The sequence below is a fragment of the Camelus bactrianus genome, chromosome 19 (genome assembly GCF_048773025.1).
Source record: "Camelus bactrianus isolate YW-2024 breed Bactrian camel chromosome 19, ASM4877302v1, whole genome shotgun sequence".
Taxonomy (NCBI): Eukaryota; Metazoa; Chordata; class Mammalia; order Artiodactyla; family Camelidae; genus Camelus; species Camelus bactrianus.
In genome coordinates this window covers 29,056,084-29,082,790 of record NC_133557.1, presented here as the reverse complement: position 1 = coordinate 29,082,790, position 26,707 = coordinate 29,056,084, and the positions used below count along the sequence as shown (strand labels likewise).

Genomic DNA, 26,707 nt, shown 5'->3' with positions numbered 1-26,707 from the left:
GGGCCAGGTGTGGGAGGCTGGATGAAAGACAGCCCTGAGAAGCTGAAAAGGGCAAGGAAGCCTATTCCTTGCTCAGAGCCCCTGGGGAGAACCAGCCCGGCCAATACCTTGACTTTAGACCAGTGACACTGATTCCAGACTTCGGACTTCCAGAACCATTAAACAATAAATTTGTGCTCTTCCAAGTGACTAAGTTTGCTGTAATTTGTTGCAGCAACAACAGAAAACTAGTACCCTAGGGAGGACTTAATGAGAAGCGGTGAACTTTGAGCTGAACCCAGAAGTTTAAGGAGGGAATCTGCCCAGCAGATGCTCAGCAACAGGACTGAGGTAGGAGTGGGTCACAGGCCACAAAGAGAACCAGCAGCAATCAAAACACAGAACGGTGAATGGCGAACACGCAAGGAGAATCTCTGGTCTGCAGAGTGAGACTGGGCGCGGTGGGGCGGGGCCGGAGCGCAGGCAGGTAACCACAGAGAAGGCTCCAGGCAGGCCGGACAGCCGGTGGGGAAGAAGGTCAGTGCAAGGCTGCGTCTTCACACTTATGAGTGTGTGCTCGGGGCGGGGCCCCGTTTCCTGTAAGTCAGCATCTCCTGGGAGGCTGGGCCTCACTGTCACCAGTTCTGCCTTATCCATCTCTCATTTCTGTTACTGCTGAATACTGTAAAAATTCACTCTTCTATATTTTTTAACTTCAACTTCTGTAAGCAATAATATCGGTTAATATAAAAACCCACAGGGTTCACATGGACTACTTTTATTTTACCTAACAGATAATAAAATACTTCACAATTTAAATGTAAAATGTTCATCTGGACACCATCTAAAGTCATCTCACAGACGACGTTTTGGGAAAGACAGCCGAAATGAAGGGGAGCCCCGGAGGGGGAGGAAGGGATTGTGTCATCAGCCTTGTTTCACAGGCGTATTCTGGAGGCACACAGGCCTTCAGGGGCCTCCTGCCAGACACTAAGCCCTTAATAACCCAGGGATGAGTGAGATGAATGTCTGTCTGAAGGACCTTACAGGGCAGAAGTGGAAATGGATTTTGAGGCAAAACCTGCGGAATGCTAAGTGCTGTGAGAGCTCGGACAAGATGGAACAGGAGAGAAAAAAGAACTGGGGAAGGGAGCGAGCTCGGAGGCCCTGAGGTGATCATGGAGAAAGACAGGCAGGCCTGACACGTGGGAAGGGACACTCTGAGGCTGACACACCCAAGCCACAGGCTGTCGACCGGTGACAGGGCGGTTCTAAGAAGTCTGAGGCAGGCTTCTGTCAGCTCAGGCAACCGTGTGTGTGATGTGCTACTTCAGTCATTTCCACATTGTAACTGTAGTCGTTACTTCTCTGAATAGACAACACGTTCATATGCTGCGTTACCCACAATGCACGGGACAGGTATGCTGCACTGAACGTCTCCTCCCCACCCCTGCCCCGGCCACTCAACTCCTCTTCCCGGAAACCATCCCATCTGTGGCTTAGGTCTCCTCTCAGACACACGTGAGGTTTCTACAAGCGTATGTGTATAGTTTCCCCTACAACCTCCTTTATTTATTTTTAACACAGATGGTAGACTATGGTACATAGCTCTGAGTTTTTTCATTCTGTACCCCATGAGGTCATCCAATGTAAGTATATAAAGTTTTCTCAAGCGGGTCCTTTCCCCTGTATTGTAGTGTATTGAGAGGCTGCACTAGGATACAATCAGACCCCTACTAATCCCCAGTGCTGCATTACTGACCTCGTACAGTTACTAACCTTGCTGCTTGGATCTTATGTGAGCGTATCAGAAGAATAAAGCCCTATAAGTAGAATTTCTGGGCAAGGATATGAGACAACAGCACACTCACTAAGACTGAAGACTTCTAAGCCAGACTACCCAGGTCTGTTTATTAGTTTTGCCACCAACTGGGCAAATCAATTAACCTCTCTTTGCCTCAGTTCTCACTTGAAAACCAGGAATAACTTCAGTACCTGTAACACAGGGCTTTAAAATGTCATATATAGATGCATATAATATGTGCATATATATAAATGCATACACATATATTTTACTGAAGTATAATTAACAAATAACAAAATGCAGTATAGGGTTTTGATGTTTCATATGCTCGTGTAACTACTGCCCAAAACAAGATAAAGAACATTTCCATAACCCCAGAAAGTTCCCTTATGCCCATTTCTAGTTACGTCTTAAACCCACCCCAGGCAAGCCATTTCTGACTTGTACTTCATAGGTTAATTTTGCTTGTTCTTGGATTTCATATAAATGGAGTAATAAAATATGTGCTCTTGTATCTAGCTATTTTCACTTAACCATGTTTTTGAAACTAAACTATGTTATTTGGTAGCTAATCCTTTTCTACTGCTGTATGGTGCTCCACCGTGTGACCACAGCACACTTTGCCCACTGCTATGCTGAGTGGTATCTGGGTTGTTTCAAGTTCTTGGCTATTATTAATACAGCATTTTTGTACAAGTTTTCTCTAAACATATATTTTAATTTCTCTTGGGTGAATACCTAAGGGTGGAACTGCTGAGTTACAAGGCAGATGTGTGTTTAACTTAATATGGAAATACAAAAGAGTCCTCCAAAACAGTTACCCCATTTTCTCCTCTCACCAGAAATGTGTACAGTTCTAGCCGCTTCAGTCTCACCAACACTTTGGTTGTTATTCTTTCATTTTAGCCATGCCTGAAGAACTCTTACCACTTCCATTCCACACTGTACTGGAGGGTCCAGCCAGCATAATACGGCAAACAAAACCAGAAACTAAAACCAACAAAAACCCCCCACAAAGACTGTACAACAGTAAAACTGTCACGGAGACCATACTCAGAGATATCAAGACAGTGTATGACCTATGGAGTCTGTAAAATATGTGACCGCTAGAGATAAGAAAACTGGCATTCAATGCAGTTACTCACATGGCTGGTTTTAAGTTTCCCATTTTGTTATTTGTTGCTTCTTTGCTCCTCCGTGTCTGCATTCTTTTGGATAAACCACGCTTACTTTAGTATTCTGTTTTTCTCTCTAGCGTTGACTTTTTAGCTATACCTCTTTGTGTTATGTCTATTTTTCCCAGGGTTTCTCTAGAGATTACAGCACGTGTCTTTAAATGTCCACGTACTAGGATGCTATTTCATGAATGCTGTAAGGCAGATGACAGTCGAACTCCACGTGCTCCTCTCGCACCCACTGTACTCCAGCTGCCTTATAGCTAACTTCTTCATATGTAATAAACACAATAATCTGATTGTTATTTTTGTTTTAAAAGCCAACAGTCTTTTTAGAATGTCTTGTAGTATTTCTTATGACATGGGTCTGCTGTAGGCAAATTCTCTTAAACTTTTGTCTGAGAATGTCTTTAATTCACCTTCATTTTTTTAAATTTAAAAATTCTTTTTAAATGGAGGCACTGGGGACTGAGTGCTAAACATGCACTCTACCACCGAGCTATACCCACCCCTTCACCTTCATTTTGAAGAAAATTTTTGCCTGATACAGAGTTCTTGCCTGGCAGTTCTGCTTTCTCCCTGCTTGTATCTACTACGTTGAAAATGCCGTATTGGCTTCCGGACTCCAGTGTTTCTGCTGAGAAGTCAGTGGTCGTTCTTACTACGGTTCTTCTGTATACAAGTATTTTTTAATAGCCTTCTGATTGCATTTAAGACTTGCTCTTTATTTTTGGTTTCCAGCAATCTGACTACAGCACATCTAGGCTACAGTTTGTTCTGTATTTATCCTGACTAGAGTTTGGAGATATTCTTGGATTTGCGTCTTGATCACTTTTATTAGTTTTGGGAAGCTCTTGTCCTTTATCTCTTGAATTATTTATTTTGTTCCATTCTTTTTCTCCTTTCTTCCTGGGATGCCAATGATGAGCATGTAGGTGTGGCATAATAAAAAATACATACTTGCCCTTTGTTCCCAGGTCCTGACACAGAGCTCCTAAATCTCCTAGAATTCCTGAGTGAGAGGAGTGGTTTTTGCTCAGACGAGGTGACTCCTGGCAGGCTCCTAGATAGTTCCAGAACGGGGGGTGGGAGGGCCAGTTACCAGGAAGACCAAATCTGATTAGAGGGTTGGAACTTTCAGCCCTACCCTCCTCCTCCAGGGAGAGATGAGTTATTCAGTCAGCCAACAGTAATCAAGCCTCTATAAAAAGGCCTTAACGATGGGGTGTGAAGTTTCTGGGTTGGTGGCATACCCCAATGTCACGAGACAGAAGCTCCCTGGGACCCTTCTACCTCTATGGACCTCTTCACCTGGATGTTCATTTGTATCCTGTATCATAAGCCAGTAAATGTAAGCAAAGCATGTTCCTGAGTTCTGTGAACTATTCTCGGAAATTACTGAACCTCAAAAGGGCACTGGGGTAGGTGTGTCTGGGAACTGTCAACTTTATAGCCACATCAGACAGAAGTGTGGGTACCCTGGTTCTCAACACTGGTGACCATCATTGGAAGAGCTGACAGGCTCGTGGGACTGAGCCCTGAACCTGTGAAGTCTGATATAACTGGGAAGTTAGTGTCAAAACTGAACTGAATTGAAGGACGCCCAGTGGTTTTCTGGAGCATTGGAGAGCTGACTGCTAATGTGGAAAAAACCCTCACTTTTGGTGGAAGAAGTGTCAGAAGTGAAACCAGTTACAGTGAGCCTGCCTTGATAATGCCCTCCAGGTCTCACGCGTCCTCTCGCTGCTGTTGGTAACTCTTCTCTTCCCTTTGTGTTTCAGTTTGGATACTTTCCACTGACCTGACCTGAAATACAAATTTTATCAGATGAGCTTCACGGCTGACTGGACACAGAAGAGGGAGGATCAGCAAACATGATCAAGACTCTGCGGCACTCTCCGGGCTTGCCAGGTCCCACCCTGGACCCTGTGTGCTGGCTGCTGTCGCCCCATGTCCAGTGAAGGCGGGGACTCCCTCAGAGAGGGTCTCCTGAGTCACCTGCTGCCTTGAGCATCCACAGCTGACAGCCTGAGGGCCCCACCATGGCGGTGTCTCCCGATCCCAACTCCGCAGGGAAGGAGGGCGGCCGAGGATCACTCCTCTCCTGTGAGTGGCTTGTCACCCACTGACGTTCAGTGCGTTTAGGTTTCTCTGTGAGTGCAGATGTCCAACGGGCTTTTAAAACCTTAGCTTGCTTGTTTTGCTTTTTTGGATGAGGATCTTGTGACTTTCTACATCCGAATTGAAAGTACACAGAGTTGTTTTAGGGATTAGATGATATACTTAAAGCATAAAAGATGAACAACACTATTACCACTCCCCGAACCTCACAGTGGTTGTACCAATGCACGCTCAGTGGTGGACCTATTGACGAGAAAGGATGGGGTCTCTGGGGATGGGAGGAGTCAGTGGCAGGTGTGTGGATTCCCAAGGGTCTCTCAGTGACACAGCAGTCATCTGCAGTCACTGCAGAAGATGGCCCTCAAGGCTGTGAGCATGAATGAAATCACCTGGGAAGACACAGGGCTGTGGAAGAAATTCTCACTGCTTCAATATTTTAGGGGCAGGCTTTGCAGGAAAAAAAAGAACATCAAAATAATGCCAGAAACTTGTAGAGAGAACAAATATAATAAAATGGATTACACTTTGTCACTCACAAGTTGATGTTAAACCCTATGACTGGTTTCAGTGGAACAGTAGGGCAGAAGCTGATGAGAGGAGGATCTGAAATGAATGAGAGACTGGTACACAGAGACAATGATGTTTACAACTGGAAACATCTCCTAATTAAAGAACAATTTTTTATTGAGCACATAACCATGGGCTAGCACTGGGATATGTCTGTGGTCATTTCAGATAAGGTTCCCTTTCTCACAGAACTTAGAGTGGTGGTGGGGACAGACAGTAAGTAAATAAATAAATAGATAAATGATTATCAATTTTAATACTTAGTATGAAGATAAAAAACACTGCGTGGTAATAGTGACTGGAGTGGTAATCTTAGCAGAGAAAAGGAATCCAAAACAAACAAAACCAAATGGATATTCCAGAACTTCAGAAAAATAATAACTAGAATAAAGAACTTAATGGATAGGTTTAAAATAAGGTTAGAATTAGTTGAAAAAAGTGATTAAAGAACTGGATGAAGGGCTACAAGAAAATGCCTAGTCTAAAGCATGGAGGAAGAAATGATGGGAAAGAGTGTAAGAGATACAGAAAATGTAAAACTTCTAACGTGTATGTAACAGCAGCCTGAGAATGCGAGAGAGAAAATGGAGCAAGAGCAGTATTGAAGAGACAACGGCTGAGAATTTTCCAACCTGAAAGACATCAAACTACAGGTTCAAGAAATACAAGCAACCCAAGCGGGATGAATACAACAAAAATCTCACCCAGGCACATCACAGTAAGGCTGCTGAGATCCAATGATGAAAAAGAAATCTTGAAGGCCCTCAGAGGGAAAAACGACATACTAACATCAAGAGAGCAAGACCGACACCTGACTTCAATAAAAACAGATGAAGTCATAAAAAAATGGCATACATATTTTCAAAGGTTTGAAAGACAATAACTGAAAACCAAGAATTCTAGGTCCAATGAAAACAGACCTCAAAAATGATTATGACCTGCCAAAACAGCTAAAATTAAAAACAGCTGTTGACGACGTGGAGCAAAGGGACACTTCATGGATTGCTGGTAGGAATGGAAAAGTGTGTGCAGCTCCTTCAGAAAACAGCAAGTTCTCGTAAGGATAAACACGCCTTAAAACGTATGCTGGCAGCCAGCATCCAAGATGGCCCTAAGGATCCTCACTCCTGGCATTTATGTCCTCGTGCAGTCCCCTCCCACAGTGAAGAGAGCTGACCCGTGTAACCAGGAGGAGATTATGGAAATGAGAAGTGAGGTCATAAAGACACTGTGGCTTCCATCTTGGGCTCCCATGGATAGATTATCCGTGATGAGGCAGACGGCTCCCATGCTGTGAGGACACTCAAGCAGCCCTAGGGAGAGGTCAACAGGGCAGCAGCCAGAATCGCCTAGTTAAGCTGCTTCTGAATTCGTGACCCACAAAAAACTGTGTGAGACAATACGTGTTCATTGTTGTTTTAAGCTGCTAAGTTTTGGGGTAACCTGTCACACGAGAGACAACAAACATGCCTGTCAGCCAGAAACTCCACGCGCAGGTACATACTCAAGAGTAACGTGTGCACATGTGCACACAGCAGTTTTATTCACGACAGCTCCAAACTGGGCTCTAGCAATAGAAGACTAGATAAACAAACTGTGGTATATGCATACAACACGATATTGCTCTGTAATAAAAACGAACAAAGATATATGCAAAAACACAGATGAATCTCGAAAACCAGTATTTTGAGCAAAAGAACGCAGCATAAATGAGTACATATAAGACGACTCCATTTACATGAAGTTTAAAACCACACATAACTAGGGGCAGGGTATAGCTCAGAGGTAGAGCAATAGCCTAGCCTCCACAAGGTCCTGGGTTCATCCCAGTACTTCCCTCTAAATAAATAAATAAACCTAATCACCCCCCCAATCATTTAAAAAAGCCCCCCAAACCCACACATATCTACTCTCTGGTGATAGAAGTCAGAATGTGATTGGGTGGATACACAAGGAAGGGGCTTTCTGGGGAATGGAAATGTTCTGTGACTTAATGGTACTTAAACAAGAACAAGTAAATATTCACTGAACCACACATTGTACTGTATATAAATAAAAGCTCAACATTAAATAAAAAAGATAAAGTTAAGACATTTTTCAGACAGATAGTCCAGCACCAGAAGAGTATACAAAAGGAAATAAGAAACAGTGTTCTTCAGAATGAGGTAAATAATCCCAGATGGAAGGTCAGAAATGGGGGCAGGAATGTAAAGCAATGGGAGGAGTAAACACGTGGAGAAAACTGACAGGAATGTTGACTGTGTAACAGTAATAAATGTCCTGCGAGGTCTAGAATGAAAATGCACTGTGAGAGCATAAAATGCAGGAAACAACTGGATCTTGAGAGCCTCGCGTTGTTGGAATGTGGTGAAAGTTAGACTTGAATAAGTCAAGGATGCATAAGGTAATTTCTAGAGTAAACACTTAAAGAACAATTAAGAATGCATAATTACCAAGATAACAAAGGGGGAAATATAGCATTAAAAACAAAACAAAATTCAAACACACAGAACAAAGAGGGTAAATAAAAAGCAAAGTGTAAAATTCTAGTGTTTAAACATAAAGACATCAGTAATTATATTACATGTGAAATAATGAAATACTCAAAGGGAAAGTCAAAGCTGGGGAGCTCCGGGCCCAGCCCAGCGGCGGGAGCCCGCACCGGAAGGAACTCACAAACTCAAGCCGCAAAGCAGCGCCGCTGGCCGGAGGATGAGGTTCTGGGCTGCCCGCGTGGCCGGAGACAGTGAGGGAATGCCTGGACAGGAAAGAGCTGGAGAAGGAGCCTCAAATCTATGCATAAAGTCCTCTCAACCCACGGTGACTTCGAGACCACACATGCACGAGGGAGACTCCCAGGACAGCAACACTGGAAGGCTGAAAAAAGCTGAGTGGAGATTTCAGCTGCTGCTAACTGCAGGAAAGGGAGCTGGAAGTCTGAATCCTGCCAAGTTACAGGGCCCCGGGAACATCTTGAATGAAAACCCAGAGAGGTCTTTAGAAGTAAAGACCGTGTTCTAGGAATAAGGATTTGCCACGAGGCTAAAGGAAACACTCTAACAGAGTGTAAAAGCAAGCTTCCACAAGTTCAAGGTATTAGCCCATCGTTTAACTGTCTGCTAAAACAAAACTTAGTGCTCCTCAGAACGTAAAGAGAATCTCAAATCTCTACAATGTATCTTCTGCAGTATCCAATATACAATAATAATTAAAAACTATTAGATACACAAAGAAATGTGACCCAAGATCAAGAGAAAAAAGAGTAAACAGCAACAGACCCTGAGCTGATTCACACGTTGGCATTAGCAGATAGGTCAGACCGGGAGTTCAAAATGTGTAGATACTGACAGGCATATGCAGAACAGATAAACAAGATTATACTGTATAGCACAGGGAAATATATACAAGATCTTGTGGTAGCTCACAGTGAAACAGAATGTGACAATGAATATATGTATGTTCATGTATAACTGAAAAATTGTGCTCTACACTGGAATTTGACACAACATTGTAAACTGACTATAATTCAATAAAAAATGTTTAAAAAATAAAATAAAAGCTATTATAAATATAATCAGGACTTAAAGGGTCATATTGAGTGAACAGATAAGCATGTAAAATATAAAAAAACAACCAAACAAAAATTCTAGAATTAAAGATAGTATCTGAAGTGAAAAAAAATACACTAGATGTGCTGAACAGGAGAGGAAAGGGTCAGTAGGAAAGTCAAGGATCAATTGTAAAGACATCAGTAGAAATAATATGATCCTAAGTAAAGAGAAAAGGATGGAAAAACCAAACCAAATCCAGGCCTCTGTCACCTGTGAGATAATATCTGAGAGTATCAATACACGTGCACCTGGAATCCTGCAGGTAGAGGAAGAGAATAGGGTAGACAAAATATTTAAATGGCTGAAAATGTCCCAAACATCCTATTTCTAACCAAGCAACTAAGTGAACCCAAAGTATATTAAGCACCGAGCATATTACAGTGCATTGCTGAAGACAAAAGACAGCCCTCAAAAGCAGCCAGATAATAAAAAGTTACCTTATATCTAGGGGAACAATGTTAAGGATGACAACAGACCACTCAGCAGGAGCCATGGAGACTGGAACAGAACAATGTATTTCAAATGCCTAAAGAAAGAAAGTGTGCCTGTACACCACTCCTCCAAGTCATAACTGGAAGGATGTACCTTTGGTCACCTTCGCCAGCTTCATGTACAACATGGTGATTATAGTTAATACTACTACGTATTTGAAAGCTGCTAAGAGAGCAAGTCTTAAATGTTCTCATCACAAGAAAAAAACTGTGTGCGGTGATGCATGTTAACTACACCTGTTGTGTACTCATGTCCGAATGTGTTCAAACATCAAATCATTTGTTGCGCAAAACAAACAAAAAACAAGAAGAAAAAATCCAGAAAACTTTATCTAGCAAAAATATCCTTCGGAAGTACGGATGCAATACTGTCCTTTTCAGATAAGCAGAACCCGAGGGCATCGGCACCCGCAGCCGGGAGTTCACGGACCGCTGAGGCGGTTCTCAGGCTGAAGGGAATGACGTCAGACGAGGACTCAATTCCACAGGAAGGACTGAAGAGCAGTGGAAATGGTAATACGTGTGTAAAATAAAAAGAAGTGATTTTTGCACTTCCTCCTTTTTTTCCTGCTCTGAATAATTATTCAATCTCATGTCAGCCACTAGGTGGGCCAAGCAGGTGGGTACACATGGCTGGGGGATGGGGTGGCCCAGAGTGAGGTATCAGAGGCTGACCAAGACAAGGAGTCCCCACGCCAGGAAAGCAGGGCGGCCCAGGCTCACAGAGGCGGGGTGACGGGCAGAGGGCGTCAGTGCTCAGTGCTGCAGTGTTCTGCACCCAACAGCCAGCTGTCTTTTAATGACATTAGCGGGGGAAAGTTGGTTGTCTTTTACTGTGTTTCCTTACAGTAAAATAGCCATCGTTAAAAACAATTGTTTTGGAAGCAGTCTTTTATTTAGAGAAAAGTTACAAGTAGAGAATTTATTTATCCTGACCCATTTGAGAGTAAGCCGCCTCATTACCTCTGAATATTGTGGACATTTCCTCCTGCACACACAGAATAAGACAACGGAATCTGTGAAATTAACACCGACACATTAATATCATCCATTCCTCAGAAGCCATCTGAGTTTTGCCAATTGTCCCAATGATATCCTTTTTGGTAAAACATCCAGCTCAGAACACATGCTGTATTTAGCTGTCATGATTCTTCCTTCTCCTTCAACCTAGATCAGCCTCCCAGTCTATCCTTGACTTTTTAGACCTTGAGACTTTTGAAGACTATCAGCCCATCATTCTGTAAAATGTTTCTCAGTTTGAGTTTGATGTTTATCTACGATTAGATACAGTAAGGATGATTAAACTTTTGGAATTCAATTGGTGTAACTGTGGTTATAGAACAAGTTCATTTTTTTGTTTTCTGATATTCTTCCCTTCAAGAGTGAAGCTTAATTCCATACCCTGCATATTTGGGATGGGCTTAGTAACTCCCTTCTAAGGGTCATAAAAGATACTGCAGATTCTTCCTTGCTCTCCCTCAGATCACTTGCCCTAGGGAAAGTCAGCTGCCTTGTTGTGAGGACACTCACACAGCGCTGTGGAGAGGCCCATCCGGTGAAGATGTAAGGAAATGAGGCCTCCAGCCAACAGCCATGTGAGTGCACCATCTCGGAAGCAGATCCTTCAGCCCCAGTCAAGCCTTCAAATGACTGCAGCCCCAGGGACACCTTAACTGCAACACCACAAGACCCTGAGCCACAATCATACCAGCTAAGGCACTCTGACTCCTGGCCCATAGGAAATGTGAGAACAAATGTTTGTTGTTTCAAGCAGCTAAGTATTGAGATGATTTATTACTCAGCAATTTATAAAGAATACAGTTATCCACAATATTAACCAAAAAAGGAGATAAACCTTATTATCAATCTAAATAGATGCAGGAAAGAATTAAGACAAAATTCAAGGACCATTCTTGATTTTAAAAACTTTCAGCAAATGAGAAAAAAGCAGCTTTCTTATCTTAATAATGGGTAACCTATGACTAGCATCATACTTGATAGTATAATGTTGAATGTTTTTCCACTAAGAGTGGGAAAAGGCAAGGACATTGGTCACCACTTTTATTCAATAGTACTGGAGGTCCTACCCAACGAAGCAAGGTATGGAAAAAACCAAAAGGAAGGGAAGAAATCAAACTGACTTTATTCTCAGACAACATAATCATGTATATAAAAAACCCTAAAGTCTCTACAAGATAGCTGTTAGAATAAATTTAACAGGGTTAAAGTATACAAGGTCAATATACAAAAATCAATGGTATATCTATTACACGTAACAATTAACTGTAAATAAACTTAAAAATTACAACTCCATTTACAATAGACAAATATTGGGAGATTTTTAACTCCCAAGTCTCTAGTAACTCATGGATCTGAGTAGGCCAAAAAGCCAGCGAGGATAACAGAAGAAATGAATACCACAATTAATTAACTTGACCTAATTCCTTTCACAGAACATGGAACCTCAGAGTCGCAGAGTGCACAATCTTTTCAAACACTTATGAAACATTTACCCAAATCAACATATGCTGGGCCACAGAGCAAACTGTATCAGATTTTAAAGGATTTAAATCATACAAAATGTTCTCTCACCTCAATATTGTTATGCCAGTAATCATTAACAAAAAGTTAACTAGAAAATTTCCCTAACTTTGGAAACTGAGAAACACATCTAAACAACACTTGGATCAAAGATAAAATAATAAGAGAAATTGGAAAATATTTTGAAATGAATGATCATGAAATGATGATATATAAAAACTTGTTGGATCCAGCAAAAGCCATGGTCAAAGTTTTAAAATAAAGGGAATATAACTGAAAAGAAGGACTGAAAATCAGTGATATAATCACCTATTTCAAGAAGGTAGAAAAAGAACAGCACATTGAACAGGACAGAAACTAAAGATAAGAGCAGGAATTAATGAAATAAAGTAGAAATACTGTAGAGCTGATCAAAGGCAAAACTAATAGTAGAAATGTAAAAGGGATATATTGTAAAATGTAAAAAGCATAAAGTCTTAACATCTTGCCAATAAATCAGGAAAAGTATATGAAAAAGTCAAAATGTTTAAAAAAAACAAACCCACAATCTATCAAAATCAATACAAGAAACAGAAAATCTGAAAATGAATAAACTATGAAAGAAATTGACTCCTTAAACTGTAATACACAGGGTCAACTTGAAGCCCAGATGGCATCAATGATGAATTTCACTAATCATTTAAAGAAGAAATGAGAGCAATTTTATACAAACTCTTCCACAGAAGAGTATCTCAACTAGTTTCATAAGGGAAGCAAAACCTTGACACCAAACCTGACATGCACATTATAAAATGGAGTATTACTTAACAATCTTACTTAAAAACATACACAGAAGTCCTGAAAAGTAACAGTAAAGCAAAGCCAGTGATCTATAAAAAGAATCATGTATCACGATCTCAGTGCATTTATTCCATGAAAATTCAACATTGTTATCTACCACATTGACAGCATAAAAGAGAAAAACTACATGATCAAGCCAATAGATGTAGAAAAATCTTTCGGTAAATTTCACTTATTCATGTTAAAAAAAAAATCCCAGCAAATGATGAAAAGGAGGACACTCTGCAATGTGATAAGGGGTATGTACAGAATACCTACAGCAAACATATTTAGTGGTACGACAGTAACAGCTTTTCTGCTAAGATCAGAATAAGTAAGAATACCCAGTACCATTATTTCTATTCAACATTATACTGGTGATCCTATGCAATTCAATAAAGCACATAAAAGGTTTAAGAATTATAAGTAGAGATATTTCAAAGCAATACCATTTAGCACATTAACAGCATAAAACTGCACTGAAACATCAAACCCTTTCTATTAAATCTAACGAAAGACGTACAAGTCCACTACACAGAAAAGCAGAAAAAAATACTGAGATAAAATAAAGAAGCTAACAAATGGAAGAATAATCTATGTTCATATATTAGAAGATTCAATATTATACAGATGTCACTTCTCTCCAAACCAATCTGTAAATTCCATGGAATGCCAATCAAAAACACAGTGGGCATTAGTGGGTTGGTGTGTGTGTAAATGGAAAGATGATATTTAATGTTTATATGGAAATGTAACAGGCCAAGAACAGACAAGGAATTCTTGAAGAATAACAGAAGCCCTCACATCACTGGACATTAAGACTTATTACAAAGATGCAGGAATTAAGAAGCTGTGACACCAGCACAAGAACCCAGAAAAAAAGACTCTTTAAAAGATCACTGACTAAGGCACAAAATAGTAAGTGCACTGTAGATTTTATAAGATGTAGAAGTAAAATATGTGACAATAATAACAAAGGATGAGAGAGGGGAAATGAAAATATACTCTTGTAAGGTTCTTAGGCTACATGTGAAATTGCATATTGTTTGAAAGTAAGCTGGTAAGTTAAAGAAAGACACTGTAAATTTTAGCACAACCACTAAAATAATAAAATGAAGACGTACAGCTAACAAGTCAACAGTGGAGACAAAATGGAACCATTAATATGGGGCAAGTAGAAAAATACAGCAAGATGGTAGATTTAAGCCAAACCATATGGATAGTTATAATAAATAAAAATGGCCTAATCAATACTATACAATGGAGCTTTCTACCATGAGGACTTGAAAGGTAGCTAGCGTGACTGAGGAACTGAATTTTGATTTTCACTGAAATTCAGATAGCCACATGTGGCTACTGGCAACTGCACTGGACAGCACAGGTGTAAACACTCCAGTTAAAAGGCAGGACCCATGATGTTGTCTGTAAGAAACCCACTTAAATATATGGATATAAACTGGTTAAACGTAAATGGATGGGACATTATATGCAAACACCAACCAACAGAGCTGAGGAATCCGGATTCATACAAGACCAAGTAGAATTCAGAATTGGGACTGTTGCCAGGGGGAAAAGAGGGACATTTCACGATGGCGAAGGGGTCAAGTTATCAAGAAAAATAACAATGCAACATGAAGATACAGCCAATAATAAGAGCTTCAAAATACAACAAACACTGATTAAACTAAACACAGAAAGAGACAAATCTTCAATTAGGGTTGGATTTCAGACATCTTTTTCACTTCAAATGAAAAGGGTGAAAAATCAGTAAGGATACAGAGGACATGAACAGTGCTACTGGCCAAGCTGATTTCTTTAACATTTACAGAACATACCACACAACAATAACAGAACACATTCTTCTCTGGCACACGTGGAACATTCCTGAAGACCATATCCTGGGCCATGACACAAATGTTAAATGTAAAACGTTTGAAATAATAAGTGAATATGCTCTCTGACCACAATGGATTTAAATTAGAAATCAACACTAACTGAAAATTTCTGGAAAATCGCTGAATAAGTGGAAGTTAGAAAACATACTTCTAAACAACCAACAGGTCAAATAAGTCACAAGCGAAACAAATACTTTGAACTAAACAAATATGAAAACACACTATGTCAAAACCTGTGGGATTCATTCAAACCAGTACTCACAGGAAAATTTATAGTTCTAATTGCCCCCCCATATACACACACACACACACAGAAATTAAAGGCATTAAAAAAAACCCCAATATTATAAGCTTCCACCTTAAAAAACTAAAAAAAGAAATTAAGCCAAAATAAGCAAAGGAAGGAAAAAAATGAAGATAAAAGCAAAAATTATGAAAAAGAAAATAGTGAAATATTAACGAAATAGAAAAACTGGTTCTTTGCGAAGACCATTGGTAAACTTATAGCTGGACAGATCCAAATGACATTAAAAGGATACTAAAGGAATATTATGAACAACTTTATACCCATAAATTAGAAAACAGCTACAATGGACAAATTCCTTGAAAAACACAAACTATCAAAAGCTTATTCAGGAAGAAACGAATAGCCCATTTCTATTAAAGATACTGAATCTGTAGTTAAAATTTTTCTGACAAAGAAAACTCTTTGCTCATACGGCTTCATTTGTGAATTACACCAAAACTTTAAGGAAGAAATGCCAGTTCTACCTGAATTCTTCCCCAAAAGTAGAAGAGAAAACACTTCCCAACTTATTTTATGAGGCTCTGATACCAAAACTAGAAAAAGATATTACAGAAAACTACAGATATCAATGTCCATCATGAACATGGAGGCAAAAATCCTTAGCAAAATTTTAGTAAATCAAATTCAGTAACGTATTAAAAAATGCACAATAAGCAAGTGAAATTTATCTGAGGAATGCAACATTGGTTTAATTATTTTAGTACTGACTGTTGTAATTCACTATTTTAAGACTGAGAAAGAAAAAGTGTAAGAACAGCTTAAAAGATGAAAAAAAACCACTTGGCAAAATTCAACACAATTTCTTGATTTAAAAAAAACAACAAAAACTCATTGATTTAGAGAAAGACAAGAACATTCTCATCCTGGAGGGGGCACCTACAAAAAACACCAAGAGCCTAACCAGCCATCCATCTTAATGGAAAAGACAGGCTGCTTTCCCTCACAATACTGGGAATAAGGTACAGATGACTGGCCTTACCACTGCTCAAAGTGCTGGAGGTCCTAGCTCATGTGATAAGAAAAAAAAGGCATACAGAGTAGAGAGAAGAAATAAAACTGTCTATTACAGATGACATGATTGTGCACCGAAGAAAATCCCAAAGAATCTATTCAAAAGGTGCCTGAACTAGCCAAATTTAGCAGAGTCATAAGACACAAGGTCAGTATGTAAAAGTCAACTTCATGTCTATATATAAGTAACAACTGAAATTTTTAAATTCCACTTAAAATCATCAAAACCCATAAAATACTTTGGGATAAATTTAATAAAACCTGTACAAAGACTGCACAGTGACAACTGAAAAACTGTGTTGACAGAAGTCAAACATCTCAAATAGTGGAGAAATACAGCATGTTTACGGGTAAGAAGAGGCAACACTGTTAAGATGTCAATTCTCCCCAGATTAATCAATAGCTTCAATATATTTCGAATCAAAATTTCAGCTGGTTCTTTCAGGAATTAGACATTGTGACTCTAAAATTTAAACAAATGCAAAGGACCTAGAGGAGTCGAACAGTTCTGAAAAACACGAACACAATGAGATGACTTACACTAGCTGATATCAAGACTTGCTATGAATCTAAAGCAACCATATATTGTACTGGCACAAGGATAAACAAATAGATGAATGGAACAGAAATAAACCCACACATATATATCAATTTATTTCGGAAAAAGGTACCAAGGTAATTTAATTAAATGAATGCCGAATTCAACATTAACCAATGTTGCCATAATGACTGGATTGATAGATGAAAAAAAAAGAGCCCGAACTCTTCTCTCACATGGTGAACAAAAGCTAGTAGAAACATCATAAAAACAAAATTTAAAACATAAAGCTATAAAAATTTTAGAAGAAATACAAAAGAAAATTTTTGTGACCTTGGATGTATGGGACTCAAAAAACATGAACCACAAAAATAATCGGTAAATTGGATTTGATTGAAATTAAACATCTTTGCTCTTCAAAAGATACTCCAAAATAAAAAGGTGTAGACTGGGAGAAGTGATAAACAACCCAATTAAAAATGGGGAAAAGATTTGAACAGACACAAATAAGCACATGAAGAAGATCCACAACATTATTAGTTATCAGGGAAACACAAATTAAACCTAGTGAGACACCACCAAGCACTTGGTAGAAAGGCTAAGATGCAAGGCTGACAATGCAAAGCATCAGCAAGGATGGAGAGCAACTAGAACTTTCATACATCACCGGAGGGAACGTAAAATGGCCCAACCAATTTGGAAACCAGTTTGACAGTTTCTTACAGAATTAAACATATACTTAGCAGATGACCTAGCAATTTCAGAAGAAAATATACGTTCATAGAAAGATGTGCACATAAATGTTTACAGCAGCTTTACTCATAATAGTAAAAAGTTGTAGACAACTCAAATGTTCATTAAATGGTGAATAAATAAAAAAATTGTGGTATACCAATGGAATACCACTCAGTAATTAAAAAGGAATGAACTACTAGTGTACACAATCATATAGATTAATCTCAAGAAATTATCTAGATACAGGAAAGTACGTAAGTGGTAGCTGCATTTATATGAAAACTCTAGAAAAGACAAACAGAATCTATAGTGACAGAAAGCTCACCAGCGGGCCTGGAGCCAGAGGTGGGGCAGGCATGAACACAGGACGGGGCAAAGGCGAACAGACTGAGTGAGGAAGTGTTCTGTATCTTGATCATGGTGGTGATCTCACAAATGTCTAAATTTGTCAGAATTCATCAAAATGTTCACTAAAATTGAGTGCATTTTATTGCATGTAAACTAAACTTCAGTTAAGTCAATTAAAAACACAGATCAATGGAATATAATAAAAAAAAAATCCATAAAAAGGGCACTATAAATACAGATGCTCAATTTATGACAATCGTGGCTCAGTATAGAGCAGTGGGTTGCAGGCGGTCTTTTAAAAAAAAAAAGGGCACGAGGGCTATTGATATCCCTGTTGGAATTTTAAAAAAGCCCAAACCCCTCCCCCACAATTTAATCTTTTTTTACGTCTCATCCAGAACTCAATTCCAGGTAAAATTTAAATCTAAATCTGAGAAGTGAAACAAAATCTCTACAAGATAACAGGACAGTATTTCCATGACCTTGGTAAATCAAAGTTTCTTAAACAGGATATAAAAAGCACTAACCATAAAGGGAAAGATTGATCAAATGGACTACATTAAACATAACAACAGTTCCTTAACAGATCCTTTCAGAGAGTGCAAAGATCAGTCACAGAGTGCAAGAAAGGACCTGCAATCCCCAGAAGCAATGAATGACTGGCGTCCAGAACACATACACAACACCTACATATCGCTAAGAATATGACTGGCAACCCAACAGAAAAGTGAACAGACACTCTTACAAGCTGATATCCAAATGACCAATAAACATATGGAAAAGTGTTCAACAGCTTCAGTCATACGGGAAACAAATTAAAACCACAATGAGATACCACCATCCACCCTCCAACATAGCTAAGATGAAAAGACTGATAACACCAGGTGATGCAGAGGATATGAAGCAACTAGAACTCCTGTGCACGGCTGGCAGGGATATAAACTGGCACAATACTTCAGAAGACACCTACTAGAGTTAAGATGCATATTCCTTCTGACCCAGGAATTCCACTGCCAACATCCCCAAGAAATTTCATGCATATGGGCACAAAAGACACATACACAAATGTTCTTGGCAGAATCATCTGTAAGAGCCCCAAACTAGAAACAACCACAATGTTCAACAGCAGAAGAAATTTACCCAATGGGATGCCTACTATACAGAGATGAAAAAGTATAAACGAGTACGACATGAAACAACATGGATGACTCTCACAATGTTTGAACAAAAGCAGCAGACACAAAACAATATACACTAATTTGATTAGGTAAACGTAATACATAAAAGAAACCATAGTGTTCAAAGTTTACCAAAAAAATAACTGCTAAGAAACAGCAAATGCTTACACATGCCAAGTATCATCCTAGGTAATTTTTATGTGCTTTAACTTGATTTTCGTAACTCTAGAATAAGCTGCAACTTTATGCAAATTTAGTCACAAAGAGGTTAAACAATTTGCTTAGGGCCTTGGGCAACTGAGCGCTGGACCTGGGAGGCAGAGGCAGCCAGCCAGGCTTAAGAGCCTGCACTCTAAACGCTACCTTAGCGATAGAGGCTGCGTGGAAAGCTGGAGGGAGAGCAGACGTGCAGAGGGAGGTGGGAGAACAGGATGAGTGAATTCCCATTTTCCAAAGAAAACAAGCAGCAGATAATGTCTAAAATTGGAGGGAGGGGGCGAAGAAGAGAAAGGGATCAAGAATTAGCAGTATATGCATGTTATGAAAAAATCTGGAAGAAGGATCAGAGAAAACAGTTAAACGCCATCACAACGGTAAGGTGAGCAGTGGACACGGGACAATCATGGACTCAGGAAGAGAACTAGGGAAGACAGGGGTTTCGCTCCAAGATGTCCTGCAGTAGCGATGTCAGAGCCTCCCTAAGATCTCCAGGGCCTGGCCCTACTGCCTCACCAGCCTCCCGGCCACCCCTCCAACATGCCAGGTCCCCTAATCTATATTACCGAAATATAACCCATTCATCTTTCAGAACTTAAATGTCAGGGCTGCCAAGTGCCTTGTACCTTCACAGTTTCCCTGAGGAATCAGTCAATCCTCTGAGGCCTAGGCCAGGCCCCGGTTACACGCTCTCCACATTTCTCCTTTGCAGCACAGAAAATGGTCAAATACATCACTTCCTGTATGTTAGTTACAGAATGGCTCTCTCTTCCTTCCAGGTGAGACCCATGAGGGCAGGAACAGAGTTTATCTACATCAGGGATTGGCAAGCTTTTTCTGAAAAGGTCCAAATAGGAAATAGTTTTGGCTTTGCGGGCCACAAAGGGGTCTTGGTCACAACTCTTCAACTCCGCCACTGCAGCCTGCAGGCAGTGGAGATGGTATGTGAAGGAAAGGGTGTGACTGTTTCAATAACACTTTATCAAAACAGGAGGCGGGCCAAAGGGCCAGGGCTTGCTGAGCCCTGGACTAAATTACCAGCACCCAGTCTAGCATCTGGCAGACAGTCGGCACACAATGAGCGAACGAATAAAGAAAAAAGCTGCTGGCTTTAGCAATGAGATGGAAACAGGTGCCGAGGGACGGTGGTTTCAGTGGAATGGCGGGGGTGGGATGCAGACAGCAGTGGGTCCAGGAGAGTGGGTTAGTAGAGGAAGTGGTAACTTCTCTTTTGAGAGCTCCACAATGTGCCCTTAAGGCGGGCCTGGGGGACAGACCTGCCTTAGTGGAGCCGGGAGACTGGGAGCAGGTTTGCAAGTTCCGACAAGAAGGCAGGGCTGGGGGAGAAAGGGGAGACCTGACGAAGGGGGGTCTTCAGAGCTCAGCTGTGGGTGTGGGTGGTCAGGAAGGAGGAAGACACCTGATAAGGAAAGAGAAACCAGGCAGGGCGGAGGTGATGGGAAAGCCCGTGTTCCTCCTTCCTGTGAAATGTCAGCCTAGACTAGTTGGGAAGAGAGCGAGACTCACTCGAGCAGGTTAAGAACCCCAGCACCTGCCAGGCTGGGAGGGCTGGACGCCCAGGAAAGGGCCACAAGCCTCTCAGCATGACTGCCAGAGCCGGACCGCCTCCCCCTTCCCCTCATCTTCCCCTCTTCTTCTCCGAGCGAGCACTTCTAACCACGAGCGAGCACTTCTAACCACCGTGGCATGTGGGTTTTCAACACTGGCTCAGGGTGAGGCATGTCAGTCACTGAGTCACCAACACTACTTGCTGTCACTTCCTGTCCTGTCACCTCACGCAGGTAATAACAGGCAGGCCCTGAGGAGGATGAGTTCACACTTTAAACATGTAGACAGACCCAGTTCTTTCTTGAAGGCTACTGAAAGGCATTTAATTTCACAAAGTAAGTGACTGTTCCATCTTGATGCCTTCAAATGTGCATGTGGCTACTGTAAAATATTTCCCTATTAGGCAGAATCTTTCTTTAAATGGAAGAAACTATTTGGGGGTTTGCAATATAAATAGCATAGCAGCTATTTAGTTTTACAAATGTAACAAAGTATTAAAACCTATAAAACACAACTTCTCACAGACAAAGTGTTAATATTATGATATTTAAATACCCTGAAAAGTTTTCTCACAGAGTCAAAAACCTACAGTCTGTCACTTACCCTAAGAACCAGATACCCCCCCAAATCTTACATCTTGACATTAATTTCTTAATTCATTATTATTACCAGCGCAGGAATGTGGGAGAAGAGTTCAGACCCCAACCTACTTTTCAAGAAGAACTAAAACCATCTAAAACATCTGTCAGTTGACATTCTGGGGAAAAAAAAGTATTAAAACCTGTTTTCTTCCGTCTTATTTCAAGGTCTAACTAGGTATCTTCTAATAAGTAAAACTTTAATTCATACTTTCATTTTGAAGTTTTTCCTCCTCACAAATCAAGAGAGAATTTTCCTAAAACACTTCCAGTTCTCACTGTCTTGTTTCAAGTCCTTCCAGAGATGATGGGAACCACTGTCTTCAAATTCACTAGCATTTAACATGGCGACGCCTACCCCATACCACACTTTTTATTTGAAAGAACTTTCAATACACCTTTAGATATATATTCAATAAACTTAACCTCTTACCCTATTGTTGGGTTGATGTTCGGATCAAAACTGTCTTCCACGAATCGCCATACAATACTTGATTTACCTACACCTGTATCCTGAAAGAGAATGAGACAGGGAAATAAGAAAAAAAAATTACCTGCTTGCAGACACCAAAAACTACCTTGTGCCATTCCTTAAGAATTTTAGAAAAATCATCCTAGATAAGTAAACTTTAAAAGTTAAGGAACATGAAAGAGGTTTTCATAAAAATTCAGTGGAGGAGATTTCAACATGTATCGTAGGAGAGGGGTTTTGAGTTTTTAAGAGATCTTAGCACCTTTTGAAAGACCCAAACTTTCTGCTTAGTGTGAAAAGTGACACTCACTTGCTTTCTAACATGTTTAAGTAAACTATGAACTCTTGAATTACTTCTGAGTAACCCCTGATAAATCTCAGCCCCACCCTATCTGAGAAGGGGAAGGGCTAGTTATGGAAATCTTTTTCAGTATTTAAAGCAGCGACTCGGGCAAGAGTCAACTTCAGAAAGTATGCTTCCAAACAGCAAAGCTGCCTGGACAGGACAGGAAGCTGAAGCTTCATACTAGTCTTGGCGCTTCCTGATTTGAACGTCGCCCCCAGGAAAGTAACTCTGCTTTAAGTGTCAGGAGTATCCCACAAGTTCAAAAACACCACGCAGACAGGAAAGAAGACTAATGCTGCTTGTAAAACCTAAAGACCTGTTACTGTATTTACTTTGGAACACTTGGCCAACTCCTAACTAGTACCTGGATAGGAATCTATTTGAGAGTTGCTCTTAACCTAGATGCAATGGAGAGGCAGGTAGGGCTCTTCACCCTTTAGGGGACAGGCAGAGTCCTTGAATCCAGGGAGGGACAAGGGGGAGGGCCCCTGGGTCCCACCTGCCCGGAAAACCTTCGGGAGGGTGCGGTAAGGTGAGCAGGACGACCCGGGGTCTAGAGGGAGGGTCCCGGGGCAGGTACGCGGTGTCCCGAACCGACGCTGGGGGAAGGGGCGGAGGGGACGTGGGCACGCCTGGGTCCCCGGCCCGCCCGGCCTCCCGCGGCCCTCCCGGCCGGCGCGCGGCCACTCACCCCCAGCAGACACACTTTGAGCTCCCTCAGCGCCATGGCCCGGGAGCCAGGGGCGCGGGCCCGCCGCCGCCCTAAGTTGAGGAGGGAGAGGCCCGGCCCAGCACCAGCATCCCCCGGCGCTGCCGCCGCCGCCGCACGGCCTAGTCCCGGCTGCGGGGACCGTAGAGGCGGCGGCCGCCCGTTCGCCGGCTCTCGGCCCGGCCCGTCCGTCGCCAGACGCGAGGGGTCCGCCTCAGCAGCCGGGACGGTGCAGCGGATTCCCGGGCGCCACCGCTGCCGCCATCTTGGGACGACGATCCGGTCACCTGACCTCCCCGCCCACCTCGGCAGCCACCTTCGCCGCGAGGGCGGGGCCGGCCGGCGCCGCTAGGCTCGCGAGGAGGCAGGGCCTACGGGGCGGGACCGGAGGCGAGGGGCGGGACCCGGAGCCCCAGGCCCCGCCCCTATGCATCAGGCCCCGCCCCTCACGCGCCGGCCCCGCCTCCAGGCCCATCCCAAGATGGCGGGTGAGTGGGGCCGAGCTCCCGGGGCGCCCCCCACCCCCCTAAGCCGGGACCACCCCGAGAGCCCCGGTCTCCCCCCCCTGCCACGCCCCTGAGCCCGTCTGCCGCAGCCCCCTCGTAACTTCTTGTGTGTCTCTTGGTTTTCAGAGATCCCCCTGTACTTTGTGGACTTGCAGGATGACTTAGAAGATTGTAAGTAACAGTTGGGGCGTCCCCTCCCCTCCCTGGGAGCCGCTTACAGAATTCGGGTGCACGGTACGCGGGGGTAGGAGCTACAGGTTGGGCTTTCCCTGTTGGGACCAGAATAGTGGGACCCCCCCAACTGCCTTGATCACTTGTGGCGGCCCCTCCTCATTGGGAGGGGCGGCCGAGGATGGGGAGCTGTCCCCACCGCAGGGAGGATTTTTGTTGTTGGGATACTTATGACTTCCTGTCACTTTCTTTATCGTCGTCGTCGTCCTCCTCCTCCTCCTGTGGAGGCCCAGGAGGAGGAGGAGGACCAGTCTCAAGTCCTAGTGATTCTGGGCAAGTGGAGGCGTGGCCACATTGAGGTGGGGGGTTTTCCACCTAGGGTCTCCACTTTTTCCCTGGGACTTTTCAGAGTGCTGAAGAGTTTGAAAGATCCTACTCTCTCTGCGTGTGGCCGACCACAGAGCTGCACAGACTTCTCAAGTGTCCTGGCCACAAGCCCAGCTCCGTCTCATCCCAAGGAGCCCACTGGCACCTGCATTTCCCGGGTGGGGCTCCTTCCCCTGACCCTTCCTGCCCTCTCCTTTAGAATCACTTTAAAGACTGATGGCTAAGGGAGAGGTTCCTGGAAATGCAAGTTCGCATTCGTGGTGAATGAAGTATTTCCTTTCCATCCAACAAACATTTCTTGAGCACCTGCTTATTACGGAGCACCTGCTTATTGTGGGCGGGGCCACGTGTGGAGCCCTGGACCTACAAAGATGAATCGGAAACGAGGACCCGCTCTCAGGGAGCTCATGGTTCAGGGAGAAAGCAGACTTGTAAACAGAAAATCACCAAACCCCAGGATGCCTGCTGGTGAAGGAGGCCTGTACAAACCATCAAAATAACTACCCTTAATCAGGGGCTTACTGTTACCCTTACCCATCACAAGTTTCCTACTGATGGGAGCTGGTGTTTGCTGAAAATGCCAGAGGTCAGGCACAGTTTAAACCCGTTACACACATTATCTCTAGGAGGAGACAATTTTATTAAAGGAGAATGACACTTGAAGGGGTCAGTGGTTAAGAGCCTGGGTTCTGGAGTCAGATGGCCAGAGGGTGAAGTCCTGAGCAACTCTTTACCTGCTGTGTGATCCTGGCCAAGTCACTGAGCCTCAGTGGCCTGATCTGTAAAATGCACATATAGTGGTCCACCTCAAAAGGCCTTGGCGAAGGTTAAATAATAAAAGATTTAGTGTGAAGCCTTGGACATAAGAAACATTTGGTAAAGATTAGCTGCCATTATTGTTATTAATGTGATCATTATTCATAACATTCTTTTAACACTGTGGAGCAAGGTACAGTGTAGGCTTGGGGTTTACAGAACTGACTGTTTTAGCCAATGGTGTCTTTGACTGGAAGGAATGTAGCATTTCTCTTGATAAACAGCAGTGAGCTGCTGTTAAGGCACCTCTCATTCATCGATTCGATATTGGCCTGGCTGGAAAAGCTGACTTCTGGCTACTTCAGTTACCTAACAAACCACCCCCAACCTTAGTGGCTTAAATCAACAGCATTTTGTTATTTCTAACAATTCTGTGCATTGACTGTGTGATACAGAAGCTTCGTGTGTTGTCATTGAACTCTGGGGAGGTGAGAAGGTCCAAAATAGCTTTACTCATGTGGCTGTTGGCCAAGAAGTCTGCTGGGTTGGGGCCTCAGTCCTCCTCCTCGTCCTCACCCACTTGGCTACGTCGGGCTTGTCCATGCATGGCGGCTGCAGGCCATTGGACTGCTCTCCTGGTGGCTAGCTTCCTTTTGTCTTTTTTGCATTCCTGTTCGAAAAAGGAAAGGAAATTATGTAGGAAAAAATATTTCTGATTTTACTTTGGTCCTATTTGTACAAATGTTTGAGACTTGTAATAAAGAATGCCTTAAATACTCTTTAGCAGACGGCTGTCCCTATAAGGAGGGAAACCAGCATTTTGGCCCTGAACATCCCCATGCCGTGCATGGGGCAACTCTGGGAGTCTCCTGAGGCTTCCTTTGTGAGCACGGATGGGGGCTTCCAGACGCTGTACCTGTGGCTTTTAAATATAATTGTTCTAATTAATAACTGTAATAGGAGGCCCCCCCCAATTATTTATGCTGCCCTGGGTCCCACTTGTGCATTTATCCAAATATGTATTTGGGAGGCATCGTCATGCCATGATTGACAGCAAGAACCACGAGGTCCTATGACCCACTTCCTGCCTTTAGCTGTGTCAGCGTGAGCAGATCACTTGCTCTCTCTTTTCACCTTCTTTATCTGGAAAATGACATAAGGATTGTGATACTTCATAGGACTAATACGAGGATTAGATGGAACAGTACCCACGAAACATCTTAGCCCAGTGCCTGGCATAATGAGTGTTACATTCAGTGATTTTATTATTACTGTTTTAACCATCATCATTATTGCTAGGCGTTCGTACAAGGTTTTCTGATTCTGTGTTGAGGGTTGCTTCTCTGTAAAGGGAGGTGGGATTATTCCTATTTCACAAATGATAAAACTGAGATTCAGAGAGGTGAAGAAAATTATCTAGCGTGGTACAGGTCGGAAATGGCAGAACTAGCAATCAAACGCCGTTGCTTCTGACTTCTGTTCTTTTTATTCTGCCGCACAGGTCGACCTCACAGGTATTCCTAACCTGATGGTGGAGGCGTCAAGGTGATTCGGTTGGTTCTGAGTCTATTGTACTTCTGGGGCATTTTTGTCTAGATAATGGAGTAACCACTCCATTTAAACTTTACGTCGCTTTGGGCAGGGACACAGGTCATCCTTCTATAACCCAGAGACCTGCATGATCTAGGTGTTCCGTTAATATCATTACTGGTGACAATAGTGGATTATGAGGCTTGTCTGATTTACTTTGTGATTCTTGATCAAATTTAGCTAACTTCAAAAAGAAGCCACGATGAATGGATGCCTTGATTTATAAA

The 26,707-nt window shown here is 42.2% G+C and overlaps 2 protein-coding genes across 3 annotated transcripts in view; one reads left to right on the top strand and one right to left on the bottom strand.

Moving 5' to 3' along the window:
• RAB22A (RAB22A, member RAS oncogene family) overlaps positions 1-23,379 on the bottom strand; it is a 49,996-nt gene extending 26,617 nt beyond the window's left edge. The window contains exons 1-2 of one of the 2 annotated variants that reach the window (XM_074347493.1): positions 23,053-23,379; positions 21,977-22,056 (exon numbers count right to left, since the gene is read on the bottom strand). In XM_074347493.1, the coding sequence (XP_074203594.1) occupies positions 21,977-22,056; positions 23,053-23,088 (116 nt within the window). In that variant the 5' untranslated portion in view covers positions 23,089-23,379. The remainder of the gene's footprint in view (positions 1-21,976; positions 22,057-23,052) is intronic. The other variant, XM_074347492.1, reaches the window with a different exon arrangement.
• Positions 23,380-23,496: 117 nt separating this feature from the next.
• LOC105071964 (putative serine/threonine-protein phosphatase 4 regulatory subunit 1-like) overlaps positions 23,497-26,707 on the top strand; it is a 50,614-nt gene continuing 47,403 nt past the window's right edge. The window contains 2 exon segments of the mRNA XM_074347904.1: positions 23,497-23,558; positions 23,703-23,747. Of these exon segments, the coding sequence (XP_074204005.1) occupies positions 23,498-23,558; positions 23,703-23,747 (106 nt within the window). The 5' untranslated portion in view covers position 23,497.